We start from the raw sequence: 23,754 nt of genomic DNA, 5'->3' as shown, positions 1-23,754 counted from the left end.
TGTCTGCTTCCCGATTACTGCCTCCTGCCCCTGCCAAGCCCGCCCGGCAAGGGCAAAATCCTGGCCAAAGTGCATCACCTCACACTTCTCTGCATTGAACTTCATCGGCCATCTATCTGCCCACTCCACCAATGTGTCAATGTCCTTTTGAAGGCCGACACTGTCCTCCTCACAGATTACAATTCTCCCAAGTTTTGTGTCATCCACAAACTTTGAAATTGTTACTGCATACCAAGATCTAGATTATTTATATATATCAGGAAAAGCAAGGGCCCCAATACTGACCCCTGGGGAACTCCACTACAAACCTTCTTCCAGCCCAAAAAATACACATTAACCATTACTCTCTGTTTCCTATCCCTCAGCCAATTTTGTATCCATGTTGCTACTGTCCCATTTATTCCATGATCTATAGCTTTCCTCACAAGTCTGTTGTGTGGCACTGTATTGAATGCCTTTTGGAAATCCATATACACCACATCAACGGTCTTGCCCTCATCAGCCATCTCTGTTACCTCTTCAAAAAACTCCGGCAAGTTAGTTAGACATGATATTCCTTTAACAAGTCCATGCTGGCTCTTCCAAATTAATCCACGTTTTTCCATGTGACTATTAATTCTATCCCAAATAATTGTTTCTAGAAGTTTCCTCACCACCGAAGTTAAATTGGCTGGTCTGTAATTGCAGGGCAGATCTTTACAATCTATTTTGAACAAGGGCGTAATGTTTGCAATTCTCTAGCCCTCCGGCACCTCCCCCGAATCCAGGGAACATTGAAAGATTATTGCCAGTGCCTGTGCAATTTCCACTCTCACTTCCTTCAATAATCTTGGATGCATCTCATCCAGTCCTGGCGCCTTATCAACTTTAAGTACCGACAGCTTATCCAATACCTCCTCCTTATCAATTTTAAACTCTTCTAGTGACTGAGTTTCCTCCTCTGTCACCATGGCCTGGGCAGCATTTGTCTCATAGGTAAAGACAGATGCAAAGTATTCATTTGTCACCTCAGTCATGCCTCTTGCCTCTATGTGTAAATCCCCTTTTTGGTCCCTAATCGGCCCTATTCCTCCTTTTACCACCCTTTGACTATTGATGTGCTTATAGAATACTTTGGGATTTCCTTTTATGTTAGCTGCCAGTCTTTTTTCATAATCCCTCTTTGCGTCTCGTATTTGCTTTTTCACATCCCTTCTGAACCATCTGTACTCAGCTTGGTTCTCAATTGTATTTGCTACTGACACCTGTCATGAGCACACTTAATCTTCTTAACATAATTTATATCTCCTTTGTCATCCAGGGAGCTCTGTATTTGTCCTAACCTTCCCTTCTGAGGGAACATACCTTGACTGTGCCCAAACCAACTCCTCTTTGCCCATTGTTCAGCTACCATTTTTCCCACCAACCTTTGATTCCAGCCTATCCAGCCCAGCTCTGTTCTTGCCCCATTGAAGTCCGCTCTCCACCAGTTGATTATTCTTATGCTGGATTGACCAATGTCATTTTCCACCGTCCTAAACCTTGTGATACAATGATCACTATCCCCTCAATGTTCCCCCATTGTAACTTTATCTACTTGGCCCACCTCATTCCCAGGAACCAAGTCTAGCAGTCCCTCCATTCTTGTTGGACTGGACACATAGTGCTGTAGGAAATTCTCCTATCATTTCACTTCATGGAGGTTTCCTGGGCTTTTCTTGCTGCTGCTTGTGTTATTGGCCTAATGTATTCCTCTCCCTTCCAGTGGGGGGACCAAGACTGCATCTCTGTCCCCCTGAATCATGCCTGTGCATCGAGGCATTGCTCTTTGCCAAGTCTCATGCGAGCCATGTGCGAGAAGCCTTCCACTCACAATATTCCCCTTCCCTCCACTGCCCTTTGGAGCCTATAGAGAGACCTTTGCCTTCTCAGGATAGATTATAGGGTTCTCCTTCAGTTGTCCTGTTGAGCTGACCTTCAGCTCCACCCACCCAATGGCCCTCCTCCAACCTAGAAGTTTTTGTTGGACATTGAGGGCATCGACATCCTGATCTGCCTCTGCCTCAGGATGGTGTGCGTCACCTTCCAGACAATGTCCAACACCTTTTACCCCCCCTCCTGTAACCCACCCCCCATCCCCATCAACTTCCCTCCCATCTGTTACCCTTGAACCTTCCCCCATTACCCAAGAGCCCATCACCATTACCCTTCAAATGCCATCCCTCCCTGCTGAGCCCACATCTGTCACAGTCCCCATGCCAACCCTGCCCACTCCCCAGATCCATGTGAAAATTCTTATCCCTGTAAATGACCCCCCAACTACTCCCGATGAGAACTACACCAGCCACACCTGGACCTTCACCCTCCCATCTTACTACATCCCACTGCCCCCTCTCACAGTCAGTACCCTCCCACCATCAGTGCCCTCGGTTTGCCCCAGATTCCAGCATTGACTCCACTGAGCCCTCCCTCTGAACAACTGTTACCTCCTCCCCCCTCAGTCTTCCTTGTCACCCCCTGCCATTTCTTCCAATACAATCCCCTCCCCGCTATGTGTTCTGACCCCTCCCCATGACTTCCAACATCTCCCACCATCCCCGTGTGTTCGGAACCACCCCCCAGCCTCTGTGTTTGCCAACACCCGCCCCGGTCGTCTCCTCAACACACACCATACCTGGGGTTGTGTGGTCCTCCGGTGCTCCAGGCCGCGGTTTCTTGAGTTAGTGATCTATGCTCTCTCGCCATACACGTCAGGCCGGTCCAGTCGTGAATCGGGCCGGTGTGAATTCCCATTGGTGGAACGTAAGATATGCTGGGGGCGGGGGAGCAATTCTGGTCTGCTGTTGTTTTAATTAGCATTCGTGACATGCAAATTCAGTTCCTGACATGCTTCAGCAGGAAAGGTGACCTGCCATGACACTCGGGACCGCAAGTTCCTGCTGTCATTTCTCGCTGTTGGGAATACAATTTTTTAAAATCTCAGCATATTCTCTGCACCCACCTGCCACAAACCCCACCACTGCTGGGTGGGGAAAATTCCGCCTGTAATGTGTGTTGTGAGCAAGGCCAGCGTTTGTTATCCATCCCTAACTGCCCTTGAGAAGATGATGGTGAGCTGCCATTGAACTGCTGCTGTCCATGTGGTGCATGCACATCCACAGTGCTGTTAGGAAGGGTGTTTTAGGATTTTGACCCAGTGATAGTGAAGGAATGGTGATATATTTCCAAGTCAAGATGTGTGACTTGGAGGGGAACTTGCAGGTACAGGCTGAGTACAGAAATAAATTCATCCTTCATGCTTTGGGATGTTCTGTGATTGTGAAACGTGCTATATAAATGCAAGTCTTTCTTTTTAATTTTTTTTAGGCTTCATCAGAATGAAAGAGACAATTCATGGGTGACAAACAGATGCCTCAATGTAGCTTGCCTCTTAGGGCCGTACAAATTTTTATCTGTGCTAAATCTGGGGGGAGAAGGGAAGTGATTAGGCAACAAGGATGACTTGCAGTGTTTTGTGAAGCCAGTAGAAACATTCTGCTCCTTCTGATTCCACAAATCAATAAAAAGCTTAAAATTTTTAGGGTTTTCTTTTGAGTGGTCTCCAGCATTCGCTTTAAAGGTCTCTAATTAGACGGTCAAGACCTGGAAATTGGAATCGAAGCTTGTGCGTTGCAAGGTCCAACTCGCTGCACCTGTTTTAAGCCCACTAAATGAGTGCAAGAATATTAAATTAGACCCTAATGTCCCCTAAAATATTGCCTTTCTCTGGTTTTCTTCATCCTGTACCCTTCTTCCTCATCATCCATTATCTTTGCATAAAGGGAATCCAATAACGGGTACTCAAAAACCTGATTGTGTGTGGGGCAAAAATCCGCCGGTGGTCTCAGGGACTCTCCAGTTGGCAGAGGCAAGTCGGAAAAATCTTATCTGATTACATTCCTGTGATGCACCTTGGGATATTTTTACCTCATGAAGGTGCTATATATATGCAAGTTGATGTTATTGTGGTCAATATGGGACCTTGGAGTGCATGTCCAGATCCCTGAAGGTAGCAGGACAGGTTGATATGGTGGTTAAGAAGGCATATGTAATCCTTTCACTTATTAGCTGAGGTATAAAACATAAGAGCAGTGAGGTTATGCTGGAACTGTATAAATCATTAGTTAGACCACAATGTGAGCAGTGTATGCAGTTCTGGTCACCTCATTACAGGAAGGATGTAATTGCACTAGAGAGGGTACAGAGGAGATTTATCAGGATGTTGCCAGGACGGGAAAATTGCAGCTATGAGGAAAGATTGGATAGGCTGGGGCTGTTCTCCTTGGAACAGAGGAGGGTGAGAGAAGATTTGATTGAGATGTACAAAATTGTGAGGGGCCTGGATAGAGTGGATAGGAAGGACCAATTTACCTTAGCAGAGAGTTCAGTGACTAGGGGGCATAGATTTAAAGTGATTGGTAGAAAAATTAGAGGGGAGATGAGGAAAAAAAATCACCCAGAGAGTAACAGGGGTCTGGAACTCACTGCCTGAAAGGGTAGTAGAGGCAGAAACCCTCAACTCATTTAAAAGGTGTCTGGACATGGTCCTCAAGGGTCATAATTTGCAGGGCTACGGACCAAATGTTGGAAAGCAGGATTAGGCTGGGTGGCTCATTTTTTGGCTGGTGCAGGCACAGTGGGCCAAGTGGCCTCTTTCTGTACAGTAAGCTTTCTATGATTCTATGAATGTAATAAGAGTATAAGCTAAAGTCAGCATATGATATACAAGAATGACACCATAGGAACAACTTTAAATTGGGCTTGTTTTTTTCATTTGCGCTATCAGAAATGAACACAAAATACAATTTATTGTGTTACTTCTACAGAAAGATGCAAATATTTCATACAAGCGCTTTATTGCTTGTTTTTATTTTAGAATTTGTTCTAAATGCTACATGAATTATACATCCAAGTTAGTCACTGACTAAAATTTACTTCTCTATAGCTATATAAAAAACCCTACAGGAAATGCTTTTTAAATAGATTTGATTAAAGGCTAATCAAAGGTCAATCTCAGTTGAACATTACAAAATTGTAGTACAAACATTGAAAAGTATAACACTGCTCTACATTTTTAAATGCAAAATTTTAGTGCAAAAGAGATACGTCTGTAATGTATAAAAATATGGACAAATTTGATTTAAAAAGCACATAATGGTGTTAGAGGTGAGTGTCTGCTATTGGTATTCTTCGGAGTTCCACAATCTGTGAATTAGCAATGCTTCCACCATCTTGGCTCCCGTGATATGATTCATTATCACTGGCATTGAGGCCTGCACCTAAGGCAACAAGAAACATTAATTCAGAATAATTCTGAGAGGCATCTTTGTTCTTTTCAACAGACAATATCAGAGTTTATGGACTGGAAATATCTCTGAAACAGTTTAAGGTTATAGTTTTGAATATGGTAGCACAGAAATTCTCCAAATGGCTCAGTGAATAAATAAAGCATGTGGCATGATATTGAACCAGACGTTGTGCTGAGCAAGTTAATCAACATTGGAGTAGCGTTTACAGTACTATAATTGGTCTCAGTGTCTCTAGACTAAAGTTATATAAAAAAAAGCAAGGGTTCCTGCTTTTAATTGCTATCGAGTTATTCCTGTTAGAAAGAACATGTGTGAACATTGGCGAAAACAGGATTTGGTTTAAATTCCAACTCATCAAAAATTATAAGGCCTTATCCTAGCCAAAATTAAGTTGTGCTTTTCCCTATTCATTGCTGGGCTATACTGGTTCTTCTTCTTCCAATGTGTTGACTTTGAAATCCTTATATCTGTTTATAAAGTGTCCTCCCAACATCCTCCTCATCCCACCCTACTTCTACAAACTGCTGTAGTTCTCTATTTTCTTTTTATTGAATATTCAAATGACGTTGCGCTGAAAGAGGCTATTCAGCCCACCATGACTGTTGCTGGCTGCCCGACATAGCCATCCAATTAATTCCACTCCCCTGCTCTTTCCTAACAGTCCTGTATTTCTTTTTCCCTCCATGTGCTTACCTAATACTCTTTTGAATGATACATTGAATCTGTCTCCACTCTTTCAGGCAGTGCATTTCAGATCACAACAACTTGCTTAGTAAGAAAAGCATCCTCAGGTTGCCTCTGGTTCTTTAGCTAATCACCTTAACAGGTGTGGGGCAGCAGTGGCACTGTCTCTAGGTCTGCAGAACTACAGGGAGATGCAGCAGTAAATTATGGAGTAAATAAAGAGAAACTGTTTCCACTGACACAAGATTTGGTAACAAGAGGACACCTTTTTAAGGTAAAAACAAAAAACTACTGCAGATGCTGGAAATCCAAAACAAAAACAGAATTACCTGGAAAAACTCAACAGAGTTTTGTCATGACAGACATGAGGACTCGAAACGTCAACTCTTTTCTTCTCCGCCGATGCTGCCAGACCTGCTGAGTTTTTCCAGGTAATTCTGTTTTTGTTTTGGATTTCCAGCATCCGCAGTAGTTTTTTGTTTTTACCTTAAAAAAGTGTCCTCTTGTTACCAAATCTTGTGTCAGTGGAAACAGTTTCTCTTTATTTACTCCATAATTTACTGCTGCATCTCTCTGTAGTTCTGCAGACCTAGAGGCAGTGCCACTGCTGCCCCACACCTGTTGCAGCCATTATGTTGACAGGTCACCTAATCCTCCATTCAGCCTGTAAGAATGCTGCAACACTTCCAGTCAAATCCAGGAACTCACCACGACGCTTGCAAGAACATTCCAGAGTACCTCCAGACATTATGCAGTAGCAGGAGTTCTTAAAAAAAGAACTTGCTTGAGAAAGCTGTGCTTGGGCCTTTAGATAATGCTAACACAGAGTCCATCTTATAGCTGAATGCTTTCTCTTTATATCATGAAGACACAAGTTTATCTTCTGGGCCTCTGGAGTCCAAATTAGGCATTCTGCTGTCATATCAGCCGGTAGGGTTGTGTGTCATCAGAATAGCGCTCCTTTTGAGGCCTCCAGTGTACACTCTGGATGCCCGTGTGGATGCCACTGGAGGCAGCCGACCGAACTGAAATTCATCCCCTTGAAACAATGCTTCTTGGGCTGTAAGTAATCTGGCCTCGTAAAAAATTATGTAATATTTGCCTTGTTCTGCAGAAGACTGATATGTATATTCCATGTCCATTTTAGTTCTCCTGGTAGGATATTTTAAAATCCAGTACAATGGAAATTGATAATTTGCTGCCAGTCATTAGGTTATATTAATACTGTATGTACAGGTATTTAAAAAAACAGTGGTCACTCAATGAGATGATATCCCATTAGAAGCAAAGCATTTTAGCACTAGGCCCAGTTTATAAATCATAGCAGTTGCTATGCTATGTTGCTAGGTCACAAACTACATGTTTAAATTGGTTTTATTACCATGATGTCTATTTTAAGAGTTGCACTTGACTAATAACTCAATAGTCCTTAATGTCCTGTAATGCATGCTGAGCACACATCTTTTAATTTATTACTGTTAAGATAAAATGCAGGTACATAATGGTTGTACTGCCACAAAACTCTGTACTGTATGTCTACACAGAATAATTTTTAATAGGGATCTGTATTTAATGGACATAGATGTCATGAAACCCTATTAGCAAACTGTTTTCTGATTTGGGCAGGCAAAACAGCCACAATAGGCTGAATCTTACCAGCCCTTGTGGATGGACTGGGAGGTGGGAATGCTGGCAAAATGACACAGAAAGGCATTGGGTGGCCAAAGATTCACAACTTTTTGAGTGAACTAATTTCTCCCCATCTCAATCCTAACTGATCGACCCCCTATGCTGAGACTGTGCCCCAATGTTTTAGATTCCCCTGCAGAAACAACCTCTCAGTGTCTATCCTGTCAAGCTCCTTCAGAATCTTGCATGTTTCAATGAGATCGCCTCTCATTCTTCTAAACTCCAGAGAATATAGGCTCAATTTACTCAGCCTCTCATCATAGGACAACTCTCTCATCCCAGGGACCAATCTAGTGAACCTTCATTGTACCGCCTCCAATGCAAGTACATCCTTCCTTAGATACGGAGGCCAAAACTCTACAAAGTATTCCAGATATGGTCTCACCAAAACCCTGTACAACTGCATTAAGGCTTCTTTATTTCTGTACTCCAATTCCCTTGCAATGCCATTTGCCTTCCTAATTGCCTGCTGCACCTGCATGCCAACTCTTTGTGTTCCTATGAACACATCTCTGACTCATATTTACTTGTAACTTACACAAGGCCTGGTTAAGGCAGAAACCTATTTTTTAATTCATTCATGGGATGTAGGCGTCGCTGGCTAGGCCAGCATTTATTGCCCATCCCGAATTTCCCTTGAGAAGGTGGTGGTGAGCTGCCTTCTTGAACCGCTCAGTCCATGTGATGTGGGTACACCCACAGTGCTGTTAGGGGGAGAGTTCCAGGATTTTGGCCCAGCAACAGTGAAGGAACAGCGATATATTTCCAAGTCAGGATGGTGAGTGGCTTGGAGGGGAATTTCCAGGTGGTGGTGTTCCCATCTATCTGCTGCTCTTGTCCTTCTAGACGGTAGTGGTTGTGGGTTTGGAAGGTGCTGTCTAAGGAGCCTTGGTGAGTTCCTGCAGCGCATCTTGTATATGGTATACACTGCTGCTACTGTGCGTTGATGGTGGCGGAAGTGAATGTTTGTGGATGGGGTGTCAATTAAATGGGCTGCTTTGTACTGGATGGTGTCAAGCTTCTTGAGTGTTGTTGGAGCTGCACTCATCCAGGCAAGTGAAGAGTACTCCAAACTCCTGACCTGTAGAGGGTGGACAAGTTCTGGGGAGTCAGGAAGTGAGTTACTCGCTGCAGGATTCCTAGCCTCTGACCTGCTCTTGTAGCCACAGTATTTATATGGCTAGCCCAGTTCAGTTTCTGGTAGCCACCAGGATGTTGATAGTGGGGGATTCAGTGATGGTAATGACATTGAACGTCAAGGGGAGATGGTTAGGTTCTGTCTTGTTGGAGATGGTCATTGCATGGCACTTGTGTGGTGTTACTTGCCACTTGTCAGCCCAAGCCTGGATATTGTCCAGGTTTTGTAGCATTTTGGACTGCTTCAGTGTCTGAGGAGTCGTGAGTGGTGCTGATCATTGCACAATCAGCGAACATCCCCACTTCTGACCTTATGAAGGGAAGGAAAGTCATTGAAACCAGGTGATGATGGTTGGGCCTAGGACACTAATCTGAGGAACTCCTGCAGTGATGTCCTGGAGCTGAGATGACTGACCTCCAACAACCACAAGCATCTTCCTTTGTGCTAGGTATGACTCCAACCAGCAGACAGTTTTCCCCCGATTCCCGTTGACTCTAGTTTTGCTAGGGCTCCCTCATGCAACATTTGGTCAAATGCTGCCTTGATGTCAAGAGCAGTCATTCTCAACTCTGTCCATATCAAATATGGCACTGATTCAGAAGGGGCAGCAATAAGGAGAGAAATAGTTTCCTTGATGTTGGCATGCATGACAAGATGCACTGCAGAAACTCACCAAGGCTCCTTAGACAGCACCTTCCAACCCATGACCACTAACATCTAGAAGGACAAGGGCAGCAGATAGATGGGAACACCACTACCTGGAAGTTTCCCTCCAAGCTGCTGACCATCCTGACTTGGAAATATATCGCAAATACTTTTGGACATTTTTGCAACGCAAATAAGAGTTAAAGAGCATACTATTGGCCTTGGGCAGCAAGCAGTGGACCAAAGGGCACAAGTACCAAATTCAAAGCCTTTAGAAAAAAATCCCTTTATTCCATAGGATAGTGGAATGTAGGACAAACGTCCAGAAAAATTAGTAGATTCAGGATCAACTGGCATTTTTGAAGAAACTGAATTGCTATCATTTGAAAAAAGGAATTAAAAGTTATAGGGTTGAATCTTTGGGTCCTGCCAGGGGCGAGAATAGAGGTGGGCAGCGCCTAAAAATGCTGGTGCTGGCCGGGGTGCTGGTTTCCCAATGCCGTTCCTTGTACCGGCCATTTTGTGGAGGCAGGATCAGGGCTGACAGGGACTACTTGCCCACTCATTAATACTCCTTAAGATTGTAATTAAGGCCAAATAAAGGAGGGCCGACTAAGATTTTCCAGTCTGCCTCTGGTTTCTCACAGCAGCGAGGGCTGTATATTTTAACTGTAAGGAGGTGGGCATTGGACAGCAGGCGGGGGCTAGCGCAGGTCTAGGTCCTCCCTGCCTGCTGAATCTATTTTTACTTAAAGATTTAAAGGAGTTGGATAGAGGGCGTTGAAGTGCCTTCTCGGTTACTCATCTTCCATTACAACTTTCGCTCCTCTCAAGTTGAAAGGCCTCTGATTGGCATTCCAGCTTCCAGAACTCTCCATGCAAATTAAGGAGGCTCCCTGTGAAAATGTGAGTGACTGACTTCCCCTGGGATGGATTCGGGACCCAGAAACAGTCCCAACATCTGTTTCCCACCCCCAGAAAGAAGATCCAGGCCATAGGGTTAGTAACAATACTTTCTTCATGGGATGTAGTGGAAGTAACTTAACTTGAAATTTTCTCATGCTATCATTTAGGTGGTAATTGGGCGACTGGAAACTTGTGATGCGCCAGTGCATTTTCTAGTGGGCTCAACCAGAAGTGGTAAAAGTACCTGCCTCAAACAGATAGGGTACTTTAATTTAAATATATATTTACAGTGTTTCCATTTCCTTTCGTTCTGGTATGCAGGATGTGAAGTGAATAGCAGTCAATTTAAATTTGCATCCAGTGCTTAGAGGCCAAGAAACTGATACAATAAGTCTATTTTAGCCATTTCATGCGATGTTTCTTTTTTGTGTGTGTTTTTTACAGTTGATTTCTTGTGCACCAGTTCTAAATTATTTAATTATGGCCCCCGGCACAAATGAGTTTTGCAGTGGGAATCCCCCAGCGGGCATATTTAGAAGAGGAGTATGCCAAGTAGGTCTAGTTGCATAAGTGATGCTCTGTACACACCGATTGATGTGCAACTGCATAGGGAAATGCAGGTGAACACATTTTACTTTGAGAGATGATTAGTCCACACAGAGGCTCTTTTTCCCAAGGAATTTGGAACAGTAAAGCAGGTGACATCACTAAGATATGTGAACGTATAACTAACAGTAATGTTGGATCCTTTCTAGGAAACACTCTAACCATAGTATGCCATGCTTTCATTGGCATGAAAGTCCAACAAGTCATTGTAGCCCAAATGGATGCATGCCAAGGTGTCTCCGGGCAATTTTGATGGTTTTGCACACCTACTTGGTAATGGCATGGACATCTCAGGATCTGGGTCTGGAGGAAGACAGATGCAGAGTTATGCTATTTGCTATAAAGATACCTGCAGTCACCATGTAGCAAAGGGCTGGCACATCCAGTGACAGCAATAATCAACCACAAACTGAATTCATTACCAATGAAGACATTGCAGTGATGGACATGCTATCAAAAAACATCCAATATTACAGTTTATCTTAATGGCTGTATCAGCTCTGCTATCTCAGTTTCCCTTGGAAACAGGAGTCTTTGCATGGACTAACCACCTGGTAAAATAAGGTATGTTCACTTCTATCAGCAAATTATGTATTAATCACTCACCAGTTTTTAAGGCAAATATTAAATCATCAAACTCCTGTGACTCCTCATCAGCCACCAGGTTGCTGTTGGTATAACCCCCTGTAGTGCCATAAATGCTGCCAATCTGTGGACTTTGCTTGAAGATACTGCTTGTTTGACTTCCAGGCCTTAAAGAAGCTCGTTCCCAGTCAGCAGGTATCTAAAGAAAGATCAAATCTTTAACAACTAGAAACTTTTGTGTAAGAAAAACATATTTTATGTTAGTTCAACAAATCAAGGTAAAACAACCAGGGGCAGAGATACAACCCATGAAGAAATGAGGTTTTGATTGAATATAAACAGAAAGAGGATGGCAAATACTATTTTCATGAAAATGACTTTCTTCTAATAACCCAACTTGCCTGCATGGCTCAGTTAGTAGCACTCTCAAGTTTTGCTTTGACCCTCACTCCAGCATGTAGGTGGAGTGAATTGCTGCTAAGGTTTTCTTGTCCATTGATATAATCTTGGTGGAAGAGAGACAGAAAACCGGAAAACTGCTTGTAGCAACAGTGACGAGCAGGAAAAAAAATCTGGTGCAGTATTAAGGAATGGTGCAATGTTAGAGGTACTGTCCTTTGGATGAAATGTTACACTGAGGCCATGTCTGCATATTCCCTTGGTTGAAGATTCCATGCTATCATTTGAACAACAGTGAGTTTTCCCAGCGTTCTGGCCAACATTATTCCCACAATCGACAGTGCCCAACAAATTAACTGGTCATTCATTTCTTTGCTGTGGGATCTTACACTGTGCAGAATAATTGCTGTGTTTGCCTGCATAGGGCAGAATTTTTCCCTTGGTGGGCGTGCGGGCCCCACTGGCTTGGCAGTGGGCGGACAGCTGACCCCCGCCGCTGAAACAGGGCCCACCGCCATTTTGAGTGGGCGGGCCAATTAAGGCTGCTATGCGCTTCCTGTGCAGGGGGGAGGGAATCCCCAGCAAAAGAGCGCACTGCTCCCTGAGACTAAGTACTGTCTCAGGGAGATTAGTGACAGTCTAAAAAACTTAAAAAATAGAAAAATAAAAATACTATTAACACGTCCCCCTTATGTGACAATGTCACACGAGATGGGACTGAGGCCATTTATTAAAGTTTTTAACAAGGAACATGAAACCTTATCCAACCAGTGGATGAGGTTTCATGTATTATCACAAGCCCGCTGGGGCTCCTGGCCTGCCCGCCAACCTTAAGGTTGGACGGGCAGGGCCTTTAATTACTTTAAGTAACCTGTCAATGGCCTCAATTGGCCATTGACAGGTCGGCAGGCGGACAGCTGATTTCACTGTCTGCCCACCTTCCTGAAAATTTAAAGGGACCGGGATGACGTCGGGGGTTCCTCCCAATGTCATCCGGCATCATTTTCCCATCGGCAAGCGGGCCCCGCCCCCAAATCGCCGACAGGAAAATTCTGGCCATTGTGTTTTCATTTTAAAGTAATTTATTACATGGGAAGTACTTTGGGGCATTTCTGAAAGTCGTGATCATGTGCTATGGTCAATGTAAGTTCTTTAACTACAAAATGACATAAAAACTTTATATCAAAGAAAAGGTTATCCCAAAGGTTAATACAGTAAAAAACCTTTTAGTGGAAACTCTCTTATATAAAATGTTATCTTTCTACATTCATTCCTTTTAAGCAAACGTTGTCATAACTGTGAAAGATTATGTGATTCCAACGATTAAACTCATGCCTACCATAACAGTAGGTTTACTTTACATGATAGAAAGATTCAAATAGTCCCAGCGAACTTTCTTGAACTGCCTGTTTCACATGACAACAGTGTGATGTTATCCAAGCCCTTGATAGCTGCATTATGTTTGTGAAATTCCTAAACTGTCCTCAGGGTCACAGTACTTTGTTAGATATGTGAAACTCTGACTGTTGCTTTTATTGGAAGTGCCTAAAGTTAACAATTCAACTTCAAATGAAAAGCTGATGTAAACTGACCATTTATGGTGTATCTTCCAACATAGGCAAGTATATAGCAGACTTTTATATATATTTTAAAAGTAGTACTTTATAACTGAGAATTGCAATTAATTTAGGATTCTGAATAACCATTACGGAGGGCATTTAATTAAATTTGATGTAATATCTTTCCGTAGGGATAATATCACTGAAAATTATTTTTTAGTTTTATAACTATAAAAATTATTTTATAGTTTTTATTTTCACCCTGGGGTTCTAAAGGAGATAGCTGCAGAGATAGTGCATGTGCTGACTACGATTTTCCAAAATTCCTTAGATTCAGGAACATTCCCATTAGATTGGAAGTTGGCAAACATTACATCGCTTTTCAAGAAAGGAGGGAAAGAGAAAACAGTGAACTACAGGACAGTTATCTTAACATCAGTTGTTGGGAAATGCTGGAATCTATTATTAAGGAAAGCATGGTGTGATTAGAACAAGTTAACATGGTTTTAGTAAAGGGAAATCTTGTTTGACAAATTTATTCGAGTTTTTTTTTGAAGATGTTACTCGTAGGATAGATAAAAGGGAATGAGTAGATGTAGTAAATCTGGATTTCCAAAAGGCATTCAATAAGGTATCACACAAAAGGTTATTAGGCAAGATGAAGGCTCATGAACTTGAGGGTAATAATTTAGCATGAATAGAGGGTTGGTTATGGATAGAAAGCAGCGAGTGGGCATAAAGGGGCTTTTTCAACTTGGCAGGCAGTGAATAGTGGAGTGCCGCAAGGATCAGAGCTGGAGCCTCAGCTATTTACAATCTATATTAAAGAATTAGATGAAAAGAAAGAGAGTAATGTATCTAAGTTTGCTGCTGATACCAAGCTATGGGAGGACACAGAGAGGTTGCAAAGAGATATAGACATGCAAAGTGAGTAGGCAACAAAATGGAGCATGATGCAGGGTAGTGTGAAGTTATTCACTTTGCTCATAAGAATAAAAAAGCAGGATATTTTTTTAATGGTGAGAAACTTCTAAGTGTTGACACTCAAAGAGACTTGTACAAGGAATGCAGGAAGTAAACATGCAGGTGCAGCAAGCAATTAGGAAGGCAAGTGGCATGTTAGCCTTTATTGCAGTAGGGATTGGAGTACAAGAATAAAGAAGTCTTGCTACAATTGTACAGGGTTTTGGTGAGACCACATTTGGAATACCGTGTGCAGTTTTGGTCTCCAGATTTAAGAAAGGATATACTTGCTTTGGAGGCGGTACAGCGAAGGTTCATTAAATCAGTCCCTGGAATCAGGGGCTTGTCCTATGATGAGAAGCTGAGTAAATAGTTCTATATTCTCTGGAGTTTAGAAGAATGAGAGGTGATCTCATTGAAACCTACAATATTCTGATGGGGCTTGACAGGGTAATGCTGAGAGATTGTTTCTGCTGGTCGATGAGTCTAACACATGGGTGCACAGTCCCAGGATAAGGGGTTGATCATTTAGGACTGGGCTGAGGAAAAATTACTTCACTCAAAAGATTGTGAATCATTGGAATTCTCTATCCCAGAGGGTTGTGGGTGCTCCATTGTTAAATACACTTTTTGGTCTCTGAGGGAATTAAGGGAAATGGGGAGCAGATGTGAAAGCAGATTTGAAGCCCAAGATCAACCGTGATCATACTGAATCGCTGGGCAGGCTTGACAGGCCACATGGTCTATTCCTGCTCCTATTTCTTGTGTTTCCTCATTTGTCCATTTATGGGCTGGAACAAATTGGTTAGCTGGTGTGTGCCCAAGAATTGAGAATTGACTTTTGTTTATAGGCTGGTAGCTTAACTCCAGCTGGCTAGAGGGGAAAATCAGTGCTGTTCCATTGGTTCGCTGCCAGTTTTTGCCTTTCTGGGATTGGCGAGACTCAAATGTGCAATTGCAGCAAAGATGGCCACAAATTTGGGAGCTGACTTTAGAGGGGAAAAAGAGGATCGAGATGGAGAGATAGTTTGCAAGGATAGAATGACAAGGGTGTGTTATTTGAAGAATAGGATCATGTTTAGAAGGTTGAAAAATACAGAGGAGAAGGAATTATTTACAATATGACTATTAAGGTCATGCACGGTGAGCACAATTTGTTTTTAGTGCGTCCACAGTATGTTTGTGCATACTGTTTGCAGGTTTCAAACAATTGCATTATTTGCTTACTTAGGGAAGAGTTGGAACCACTTCAGGGTCCTGATCCTGCTTTGCCTGTCAGGGTAGAAGCCTGGGAGATCTTCTGGTGGCCAATGAAGAGGCTGTCTCCGGATCTGCAGTCCAACTAAGTATGGCGTGCAGGCCCCTAACATTGCAGGCCCAAAGAGAGAGCCTGAAGCCTTGGAAGGATGGCAGCCCCACTGCTTGAGGTGGGTGCTGTCACTATTGGAAGGGGAATGTGAGGGCACCTCCATCTTGATGCATCCACTGAAGAGGTATTAAATTCAATGAAATGAATGGTGGCCAGAGCTGTAGGGGGGAGGGTGAGCCCCTCAGGCTAGCCAGCAGTAAGCCATCTCCAAGCATCTACCGGGCTTAATCCATAGTGGAGGTCCGTCTGCCGTCGGGATCCCCATCAGCCCACAATTGAGTATGCAATTATGCAGATTGGCTACCTGCTGCTGCTGGGAGCCCCTGCAGATGCTGACCCGCTTCCGTGAAGATTGCCTGGCAGTGGGAATGCATTAGGATGATGACCCGATGCGTATTTCTCAGAAGTTCCTTCTGGTCCCACCTTGTAGCTTACCCCCAAAGGATGAGGATTATTCCACCTTTAATAAAAACTACTGCTGTTCAAAAGTCATCCATTGTGTGAAGTAATTTGAAATCCTTATTTGTTACAAGAGCTCCATAAATCTCAATTATTTCAGTGCTGTTTAATTGTGCTTGAATACTTGTATTTGTTGGGCAATTGTGTCATCTACAATATTTTCTAACACACAGAATACAAAATACAATGGTACAAATAGATATTTCGGTGAGGATTGAGTTTAGCAGTAATAACTCCTCTTTTGCATCTTTGCAGCCCGGATTTGAATCTATTCAACTCAGACTGACATGATGCTTATCTCTATGGTTGGCAAAGATACTAATAAGGAATGCTTCATCTAGGATTAGGGCAAATCCCTGCGTAGGCAGTTTGATGGCAGCAGTAGACAGTGAATCAAGTTCTGAATCTGAGTTGCAATACAATTGGGGCTTTTAGTTGGATTCAATGGATCTAGTTAAGAGCACCTCACATACTTATATGGTAAGCATACACGGTTGCAAATCTCAATAACAGCGTAGATAAGATACTACTTAATTGGTTTACTTCAGGCATATAACTAATTACACTATCCTTCTACAAAGCATCTAGAATACAGTTAATTGGATAGATACATACTGTTCACCAATTACTTTGGGTCAATTCATAACAAGTATATCGTCTACTGCAACCATCATATGCAAGGTGGTAGTCTTTAAGGGATGCTACGATGGTTGGACACAATTAAATGCAGCTAAACCACATTTTCTTTGTGGCACAGTGTATAGCACAGTGTGGAGCTACATAAAAATGCAACATACAGAACCATTTAAAGGAATGGCTATTGGGTGAGTTAGGACATGGATTTTATAGGAAGAGTTTATTGGAAAAAATGTTAATTATCTCTGAGCTAGAAACTTCTAACTATACTTATGTGCTGCGGTGTTAGATTCCTAGGACCAATCCTTGTATCCATTGGAAAACTTCAAATGTCACAAGAGCTGCTGCCTAACCTTTGATTACATCTGTGCCAAAAATAAAGTGCACTTTGTGACATAACCACGGAGGAGGCCATTAATCTTAGGCACTGCAGAAAATAAGGAAGTAAATCCTTTGGTATGGTAGTGGATGGGATTCAAAGAATTATTATTCACTTTGCTTTATCATTATTGTCGTAGCAGCCAGCCAATAACTGGACGGCATTAATATAGAACACGAATCATTGACAGTGTAAAGTTTACTTGAATTTATGAAAGTTAGAAATCAAAGAATAGTTATATAAATCTATTTGTTGTATTTAAAATTTCTGGAAGTTTCGATACTCTTTCTGAAAATGAAAATGATTTAAACAATTGTATGCTGTTTTCGCTCAGTTTTATAAGGAAATATTAAGACAGCAATGTCCCAGATTTTGTGGTCAGTGGGGAATGAATAGCACTAGCCATATTTACTCTCACCTACAGACTTTACATGTGGGTTTGCACTGATTAGAAAGCCATTTCTGTGCAGCATTCCCTCCTTTGGGACTGGGGCCTACATGAGCAGGACAAGCAACTGACCAACCAGACTGGAGAATTTGTACTAAGCTGCGTAACCTGCACCGGGAATTGCAATTTAGAATAGTTAATTCAATGCCAAACCATGTAAATAAAGCAAAATAAGGAGGGAAAGAAATATAAGGTTTAGAGACAGAAATAAAATAGAAAGAAAATGTTAAACAAAAATCACATAAATCTTATAATTTTTAAAACCTCCAACAATCATTAAAATTTGAAGGAATGAGGATTCCACGCTTGTAAAACTCAATTTTCAGTCCCAGCAACATTGTTTGGCAGTATTTAAGATTTATCATGCCGTTGAAACTGTGCTTATATTGGAATGGACAGCCCTAATTTTTGCTGGTGAGTTTAGAGGTTATCTATCATGTAAGTGCAGCAACTTAATCTGTTTATTTTATTCATTTACGGAATGTGGGCTTCACTGGCTAGGCCAGCATTTTTATTGCCCATCCCTAATTGCCCCTGAGAAGGTCGTGGTGAGCTGCGTTCTTGAACCGCTGCAGTCCCTGCGATGTCGGCACACCCAAAGTGCTGTTTGGGAGGGAGCTATAGGATTCTGACCAAGCGACAGTGAAGGAACGGCGATACACTTCCAAGTCAGGATGGTGAGTAGTTTGGAGGGGAACTTCCAGGCGGTAGCGTTCCCATGTATCTGCTGTCTTCGTCCTTCTAGATGGTAGTGGGTCGTGGGTTTGGAAGGTGCTGCCTAAGGAGGCTTGGTGAGTTCCTGCAGTGCATCTTGTAGATGGTACACACTGCTGCTACTGTTCATCGGTAGCAGAGGGAGTGAATGTTTGTGGATGGGGTGCCAATCAAATGGGCTGCTTTGTCCTGGATGGTGTCAAGCTTCTTGAGTGTTGTTGGAGCTGCACTTATCCAGTCAAGTGGCGAGTATTCCATCACACTCCTGGCTTGTGCCCTGTAGATGGTGGACAGGCTTTGAGGAGTCAAGAGGTGAGTTACTCGCTGCAGGATTCCTAGTCTTTGAGCTGCTCTTGTAGCCACGATATTTATATGGCTAGTCCAGTTCAGTTTCTGGTCAATGGTAACTCCCAGGATGTTGATAGTGGGGGATTCAGCGATGGTAATGCCACTGAATGTCATTGCCTGGCACTTGTGTGGCACAAATGTTATTTGACACTTGTCAGCCCAAGCCTTGGTATTGTCCAGGTCTTGCTGCATTTGGACATGGACTGCTTCAGTATCTGAGGAGTTGTGATAAACTTCCACGTTTTTCAATGCTGTATCCCCTGCTGAGGTGCCATTACAGCACAGATTTTGGAGGAGCTGGGAAACTCAAACAGTAACTTCCTGATTTCTCCATTTAACAGCGCTTGTGTAATCGCTGGAAGTTGCTGTCTGATTTATGCTTCAATAACGATGAGCGCTGAGATTTTACTGTTATTTTTAACCTCAAAGTTTGAGCAATTTCTTTTTGTACTGGGCTTTAATTGAAATCCTTTAGGTACTTTCAAATTTCCCAATCAGTTTCAGCCAGGTGTGTATTTCTAATCTGTGTTTTTTTAATCTTGATGCACAACTGTTACTGCAGACCTCAGACATCCACCGCTACTGAATGTGTTGGAATCATATCAATAAAAAAAATACATTCAACTTTTCCTACATGTCAATGCATTAAGGCAAATAAACAAATATGTAAGGCATGTCTACACTAATAATTGTGATGGGTGCACATCTTTGATACAGGATCTACATAAACAGGGAACTAATGCAGATTAGACCTCGCTTCCAATGGAAGATTTAGGGCAGGATTTTCCCTTTGTTGTGTAGATGCTGCGAGAGGGCCTGCGACGGGTTGTGAAATGGACCGCCGCCTGCGACCGGGCCCCGAACGTGATTTCATGCTGGCAGGCCAATTAAGACCCACCTAGCTTTAAACATGGCTCTGCACTGGCCGGGAAGAGTCGAGTGGGGGTGGGGGCCTGGCAGCCACTGGGTCCAACGGCGACCCAGTGGCCAGTTTAAAAGCGGCCCAGGCAGCCCCTGGAAGGCTGCCACGGCAGACGTTCCCTGAGCCGGCACCATGGACCCAAGTGCAGCTTGACACGGCAGGCGGGAAGGCAGGTTGGGTGGGCACTCGGCCCCCTGCTTCTCTGATGAGTGCCTCGCCGACCTCCTGGAGGAGGTGGCTACCAGGAGGGACACCCTTGTCCACAGGGATGGGAGGAGGAGGCCACCGCACCTCACCAAGAGGGCATGGGAGGAGGTGGCAGTGCTGGTCAGCAGCTGTGACGTGGTGCGGTGCTCCTGGGTGCAGTGCCAGAAGCGCTTCAATGACCTGCTGTGCTCAGGGAGGGTGAGTACCATGTTGGCATGGGTCAATGTGCAGATGTGTTAAGGTCTGGCCGTCCCCCCGTGGCCCGCAGGGATGTTAGAGTCTGACACCGGAGCTGGCCAAGGGGGTGAGCTCTGGCTGCTTGGACTGAGTGCCTTGCAGCTCAAGGGCCATGACTTGGATGTGCCCTGCCGGGTGCTCCACTGCTGGGATTGGCCAGGCTGCAATGGCGCTGCATGTACAGAATGAACTGATTGGTGCTCCACTGTTGTTTCAGGCCCACAACATTATAGAAAGGTCGCGGACTGGCAGAGGCCCTGCTAGCCTCCTAATCCTCTTGGGGTATGAGCAAGAAGCCCTAGAGCTCGAGACCTGGCACGGCCCACATACATCCAGGTGTGGAGAGGCAGGGGAGCCAGATGTAGGTAAGAGTGCGGTGCACAAAGGTGAGAATTTCGGCTTGTGCAACCATTCTCATTGATGTACAGAATCTACAAAAACAGTCATGGTACAGTTTAAGTTTGTTATGGACAAAGAAATCGACAAATTGCAAAAAATATGTTTTGGACTGGGGGAGAGTGGATTTTAGTAAAATAAGGCAGGATCTGGCCAAGGCAGACTGGGAACAGCTACTTGTGGGGAAATCTACAGAGGAACAATGGGGGGCGTTCAAAAAAGAAATGGGGAGGGTACAGGCTCAATATGTTCCCTCTAGGGTGATAGGAAGGAGTAACAAGCCCAGAGAACCATGGATGACCAGACATATTCAGGTTACGACGAGAAGGAAAAGAGAGGCTTTTAGCAGGTACAAGGGAAGCAAATCAGCAGAGGCATTAGTGGAGTACAGAAAGTGCAGGGTGGAGCTTAAGAAAGCAATTAGGAGAGCTAAAAGGGGATATGAGAAAGCTCTGGCTGGTAAAAGTAGGGAAAATCCCAAGACATTCTATAAGTATATCAATGGGAAGAGGATAACCAGGGAAAGAGTAGGGCCCATAAGGGACCAATCTATTGCTGGAGCCAGAGGACATCGCTAGAGTGTTGAATGAATACTTCACATCCGTCTTCACCCAAGAGAATGAGGATGAAGGTATCGAACTTGGGGAGAGAGACTGCGAGGTTCTTAAGCAAATTGACATAGGGAGTGACAAGGTATTAGAGGCATTGGCAGGCTTAAAAGTAGACAAATCTCCAGGTCCAGATGATTTGTGTCCCAGGCTGCTGAGGGAGGCAAGGGAGGAGATCGCAGGGGCTCTGACCCAAATTTTTAATTCCTCTTTGGCCACGGGGGACGTGCCAGAGGACTGGAGAACAGCTAATGTGGTTCCGCCATTTAAGAAGGGTTGTAGAGATAAGCCAGGGAACTACAAGCCAGTGAGTCTCACGTCAGTGGTAGGGAAACTATTGGAGAATGTTCTGAAGGAGAGTATCTATCTCCACTTGGAAAGGCAAGGTTTGATCAGGGATAGTCAGCATGGCTTTGCCAGAGGGAGGTCATGCCTAACAAATTTGATTGAATTTTTTGAGGAGGTGACCAGGTGTGTAGATGAGGGTAGTGCAGTTGATGTATTTTATATGGATTTCAGCAAAACCTTTGACAAGGTCCCACATGGGAGACTTATAAAAAAGGCAAATGCAAATGGGATACAGGGTAATTTGATAAGGTGGATTCAAAATTGACTTAGTTGTAGGAGACAGAGCGTAATGACAGAAGGATGCTTTAGTCACTGGAAGCCAGTGTCCAGTGGCGTACCACAGGGATCTGTGCTCGGTCCCCTATTATTTGTCATTTATATAAACGACATAGATGACTATGTGGGGGGTAGGATTAGTAGGTTTGCGGATGACACAAAGATTAGCTGGGTGGTTAACAGTGAGGTTGAGTGTCTTGGGCTACAGGAAGATATAGACAGGATGGTCAAATGGGCAGATAAGTGGCAGATGGAATTTAACCCTGAAAAGTGTGAGGTGACACACTTTGGAAGGAGTAAATAGACAAGGAAGTATTCAATGAACGGCATGACACTAGGAAGTTCTGAGGAACAAAGGGACCTTGGCATGTGCGTCCATTTTTCTCTGAAGGCTGAGAGGCATGTTAGTGGGGTGGTGAAAAAGGCATATGGGGACACTTGCCTTTATCAATCGAGGCATAGATTACAAAAGTAGGGAGGTCATGTTGGAGTTGTATAGAACCTTGGTGAGGCCACAGCTGGAGTACTGTGTGCAGTTCTGGTCGCCACATTATAGGAAGGATGTGATTGCACTGGAGGGGGTGCAGAGGAGATTCACCAGGATGTTGCCTGGGATGAAACATTTAAGTTATGGAGAGGTTGGATAGACTTGGGTTGTTTTCGTTGCAGCAGAGAAGACTGAGGGGCGACCTGATCGAGGTGTACAAGATTATGAGGGGCATGGACAGGGTGGATAGGGAGCAGCTGTTCCCCTTAGTTGAAGGGTCAGTCACGAGGGGACATAAGTTCAAGGAGAGGGGCAGGAGGTTTAGGGGGGATGTGAGGAAAAACTTTTTTACCCAAAGGGTGGTGATGGTCTGGAATGTACTGCCTGGGAGGGTGGTGGAGGCGGGTTGCCTCACATCCTTTAAAAAAGTACCTGGATGAGCACTTGGCACGTCATAACATTCAAGGCCATGGGCCAAGTGCTGGCAAATGGGATTAGGTAGGTAGATCAGGTGTTTCTCACGTGTCGGTGCAGACTTGATGGGCCGAAAGACCTCTTCTGCACTGTGATTCTGTGATGTGAGCCTCGAAGCTGGAGTCCCCATTGATCATTGGAAGACGAGGGCATCGTGATGAAGATCTCTGTTGTCCCACCAGGGTGCCTGGCATGCACAGTGACTGTGATGACTTTAACTAATGACATGTCCTTTTTGCTTTTAGGTTCACCAGCAGGCATTCGCTCTTTGGACCCCGAAGGGCCTCCCCTGACACCGGAGGACCACCGGGCATCATTTGCACTCGCTCTCTGAAGCAGGCACCAGCGCAGCCACCAGCACCTCGGTGGGCATTAGAGCAGCAGCAAGTATCTCGGTGCACATTAGTGAGGGCACATCACAATCGCTTGAGGTGCAGGCGGAGGCAGAGTGTGCCCAGGGCGCTGGTAGTCAGAGGACTGCTGGGGGCCAGGACGATGCTCAGTTGAAGGCTGATGATGAACCTCTGGAGTCGTCCATTAGGCGGCACATGCTGGATTCCAGCGAGATGTGCGGGAGGATTTGGTGGAGATCCATGAGGAGTGCGAACCATGATCTGCATGATGGAGGTGTCCATGCGGAGCATGAGCACTGTGTTGACCGTCATGACCGCGCACCGCCTCTTCCATTGAGAAACTGGTAACTCTCATGGAGAGGCAGCTCCAGGACAGAATCAGGGGTTCCTGGGGTTGCACTCAGACCTGCAAGCTCTCAAGCAGGCACTGACCTCAGGTGGTCAGTGTCGGTGTGGGAGATGGATGAGGCACCAGTGTCCCAGCTAGGTGCCCGTCCATCAATAGTGTGCAGGGAGTTCCAGAGTGATTTCACGTTGGCACTCGAGCCTGTTGTCTCTGCGGGCTCCTCTCAGGGCACCCTGGATGACGGCA

General features: G+C 44.3%; 1 protein-coding gene across 1 annotated transcript in view; it reads right to left on the bottom strand.

Annotated features, from left to right (window-relative positions):
- Positions 1-4,751: 4,751 nt before the first annotated feature.
- adgrv1 (adhesion G protein-coupled receptor V1) overlaps positions 4,752-23,754 on the bottom strand; it is a 735,500-nt gene continuing 716,497 nt past the window's right edge. Inside the window, exons 86-87 of the mRNA XM_078557559.1 lie at positions 11,602-11,779; positions 4,752-5,297 (exon numbers count right to left, since the gene is read on the bottom strand). Of these exons, the coding sequence (XP_078413685.1) occupies positions 5,179-5,297; positions 11,602-11,779 (297 nt within the window). The 3' untranslated portion in view covers positions 4,752-5,178. The remainder of the gene's footprint in view (positions 5,298-11,601; positions 11,780-23,754) is intronic.

This window comes from Cetorhinus maximus, chromosome 2 (genome assembly GCF_964194155.1).
Source record: "Cetorhinus maximus chromosome 2, sCetMax3.hap1.1, whole genome shotgun sequence".
In the NCBI taxonomy this organism is placed as follows: Eukaryota; Metazoa; Chordata; class Chondrichthyes; order Lamniformes; family Cetorhinidae; genus Cetorhinus; species Cetorhinus maximus.
The sequence above is the reverse complement of the archived record's forward strand: the minus strand, read 5'-3'. Positions and strand labels throughout refer to the sequence as shown.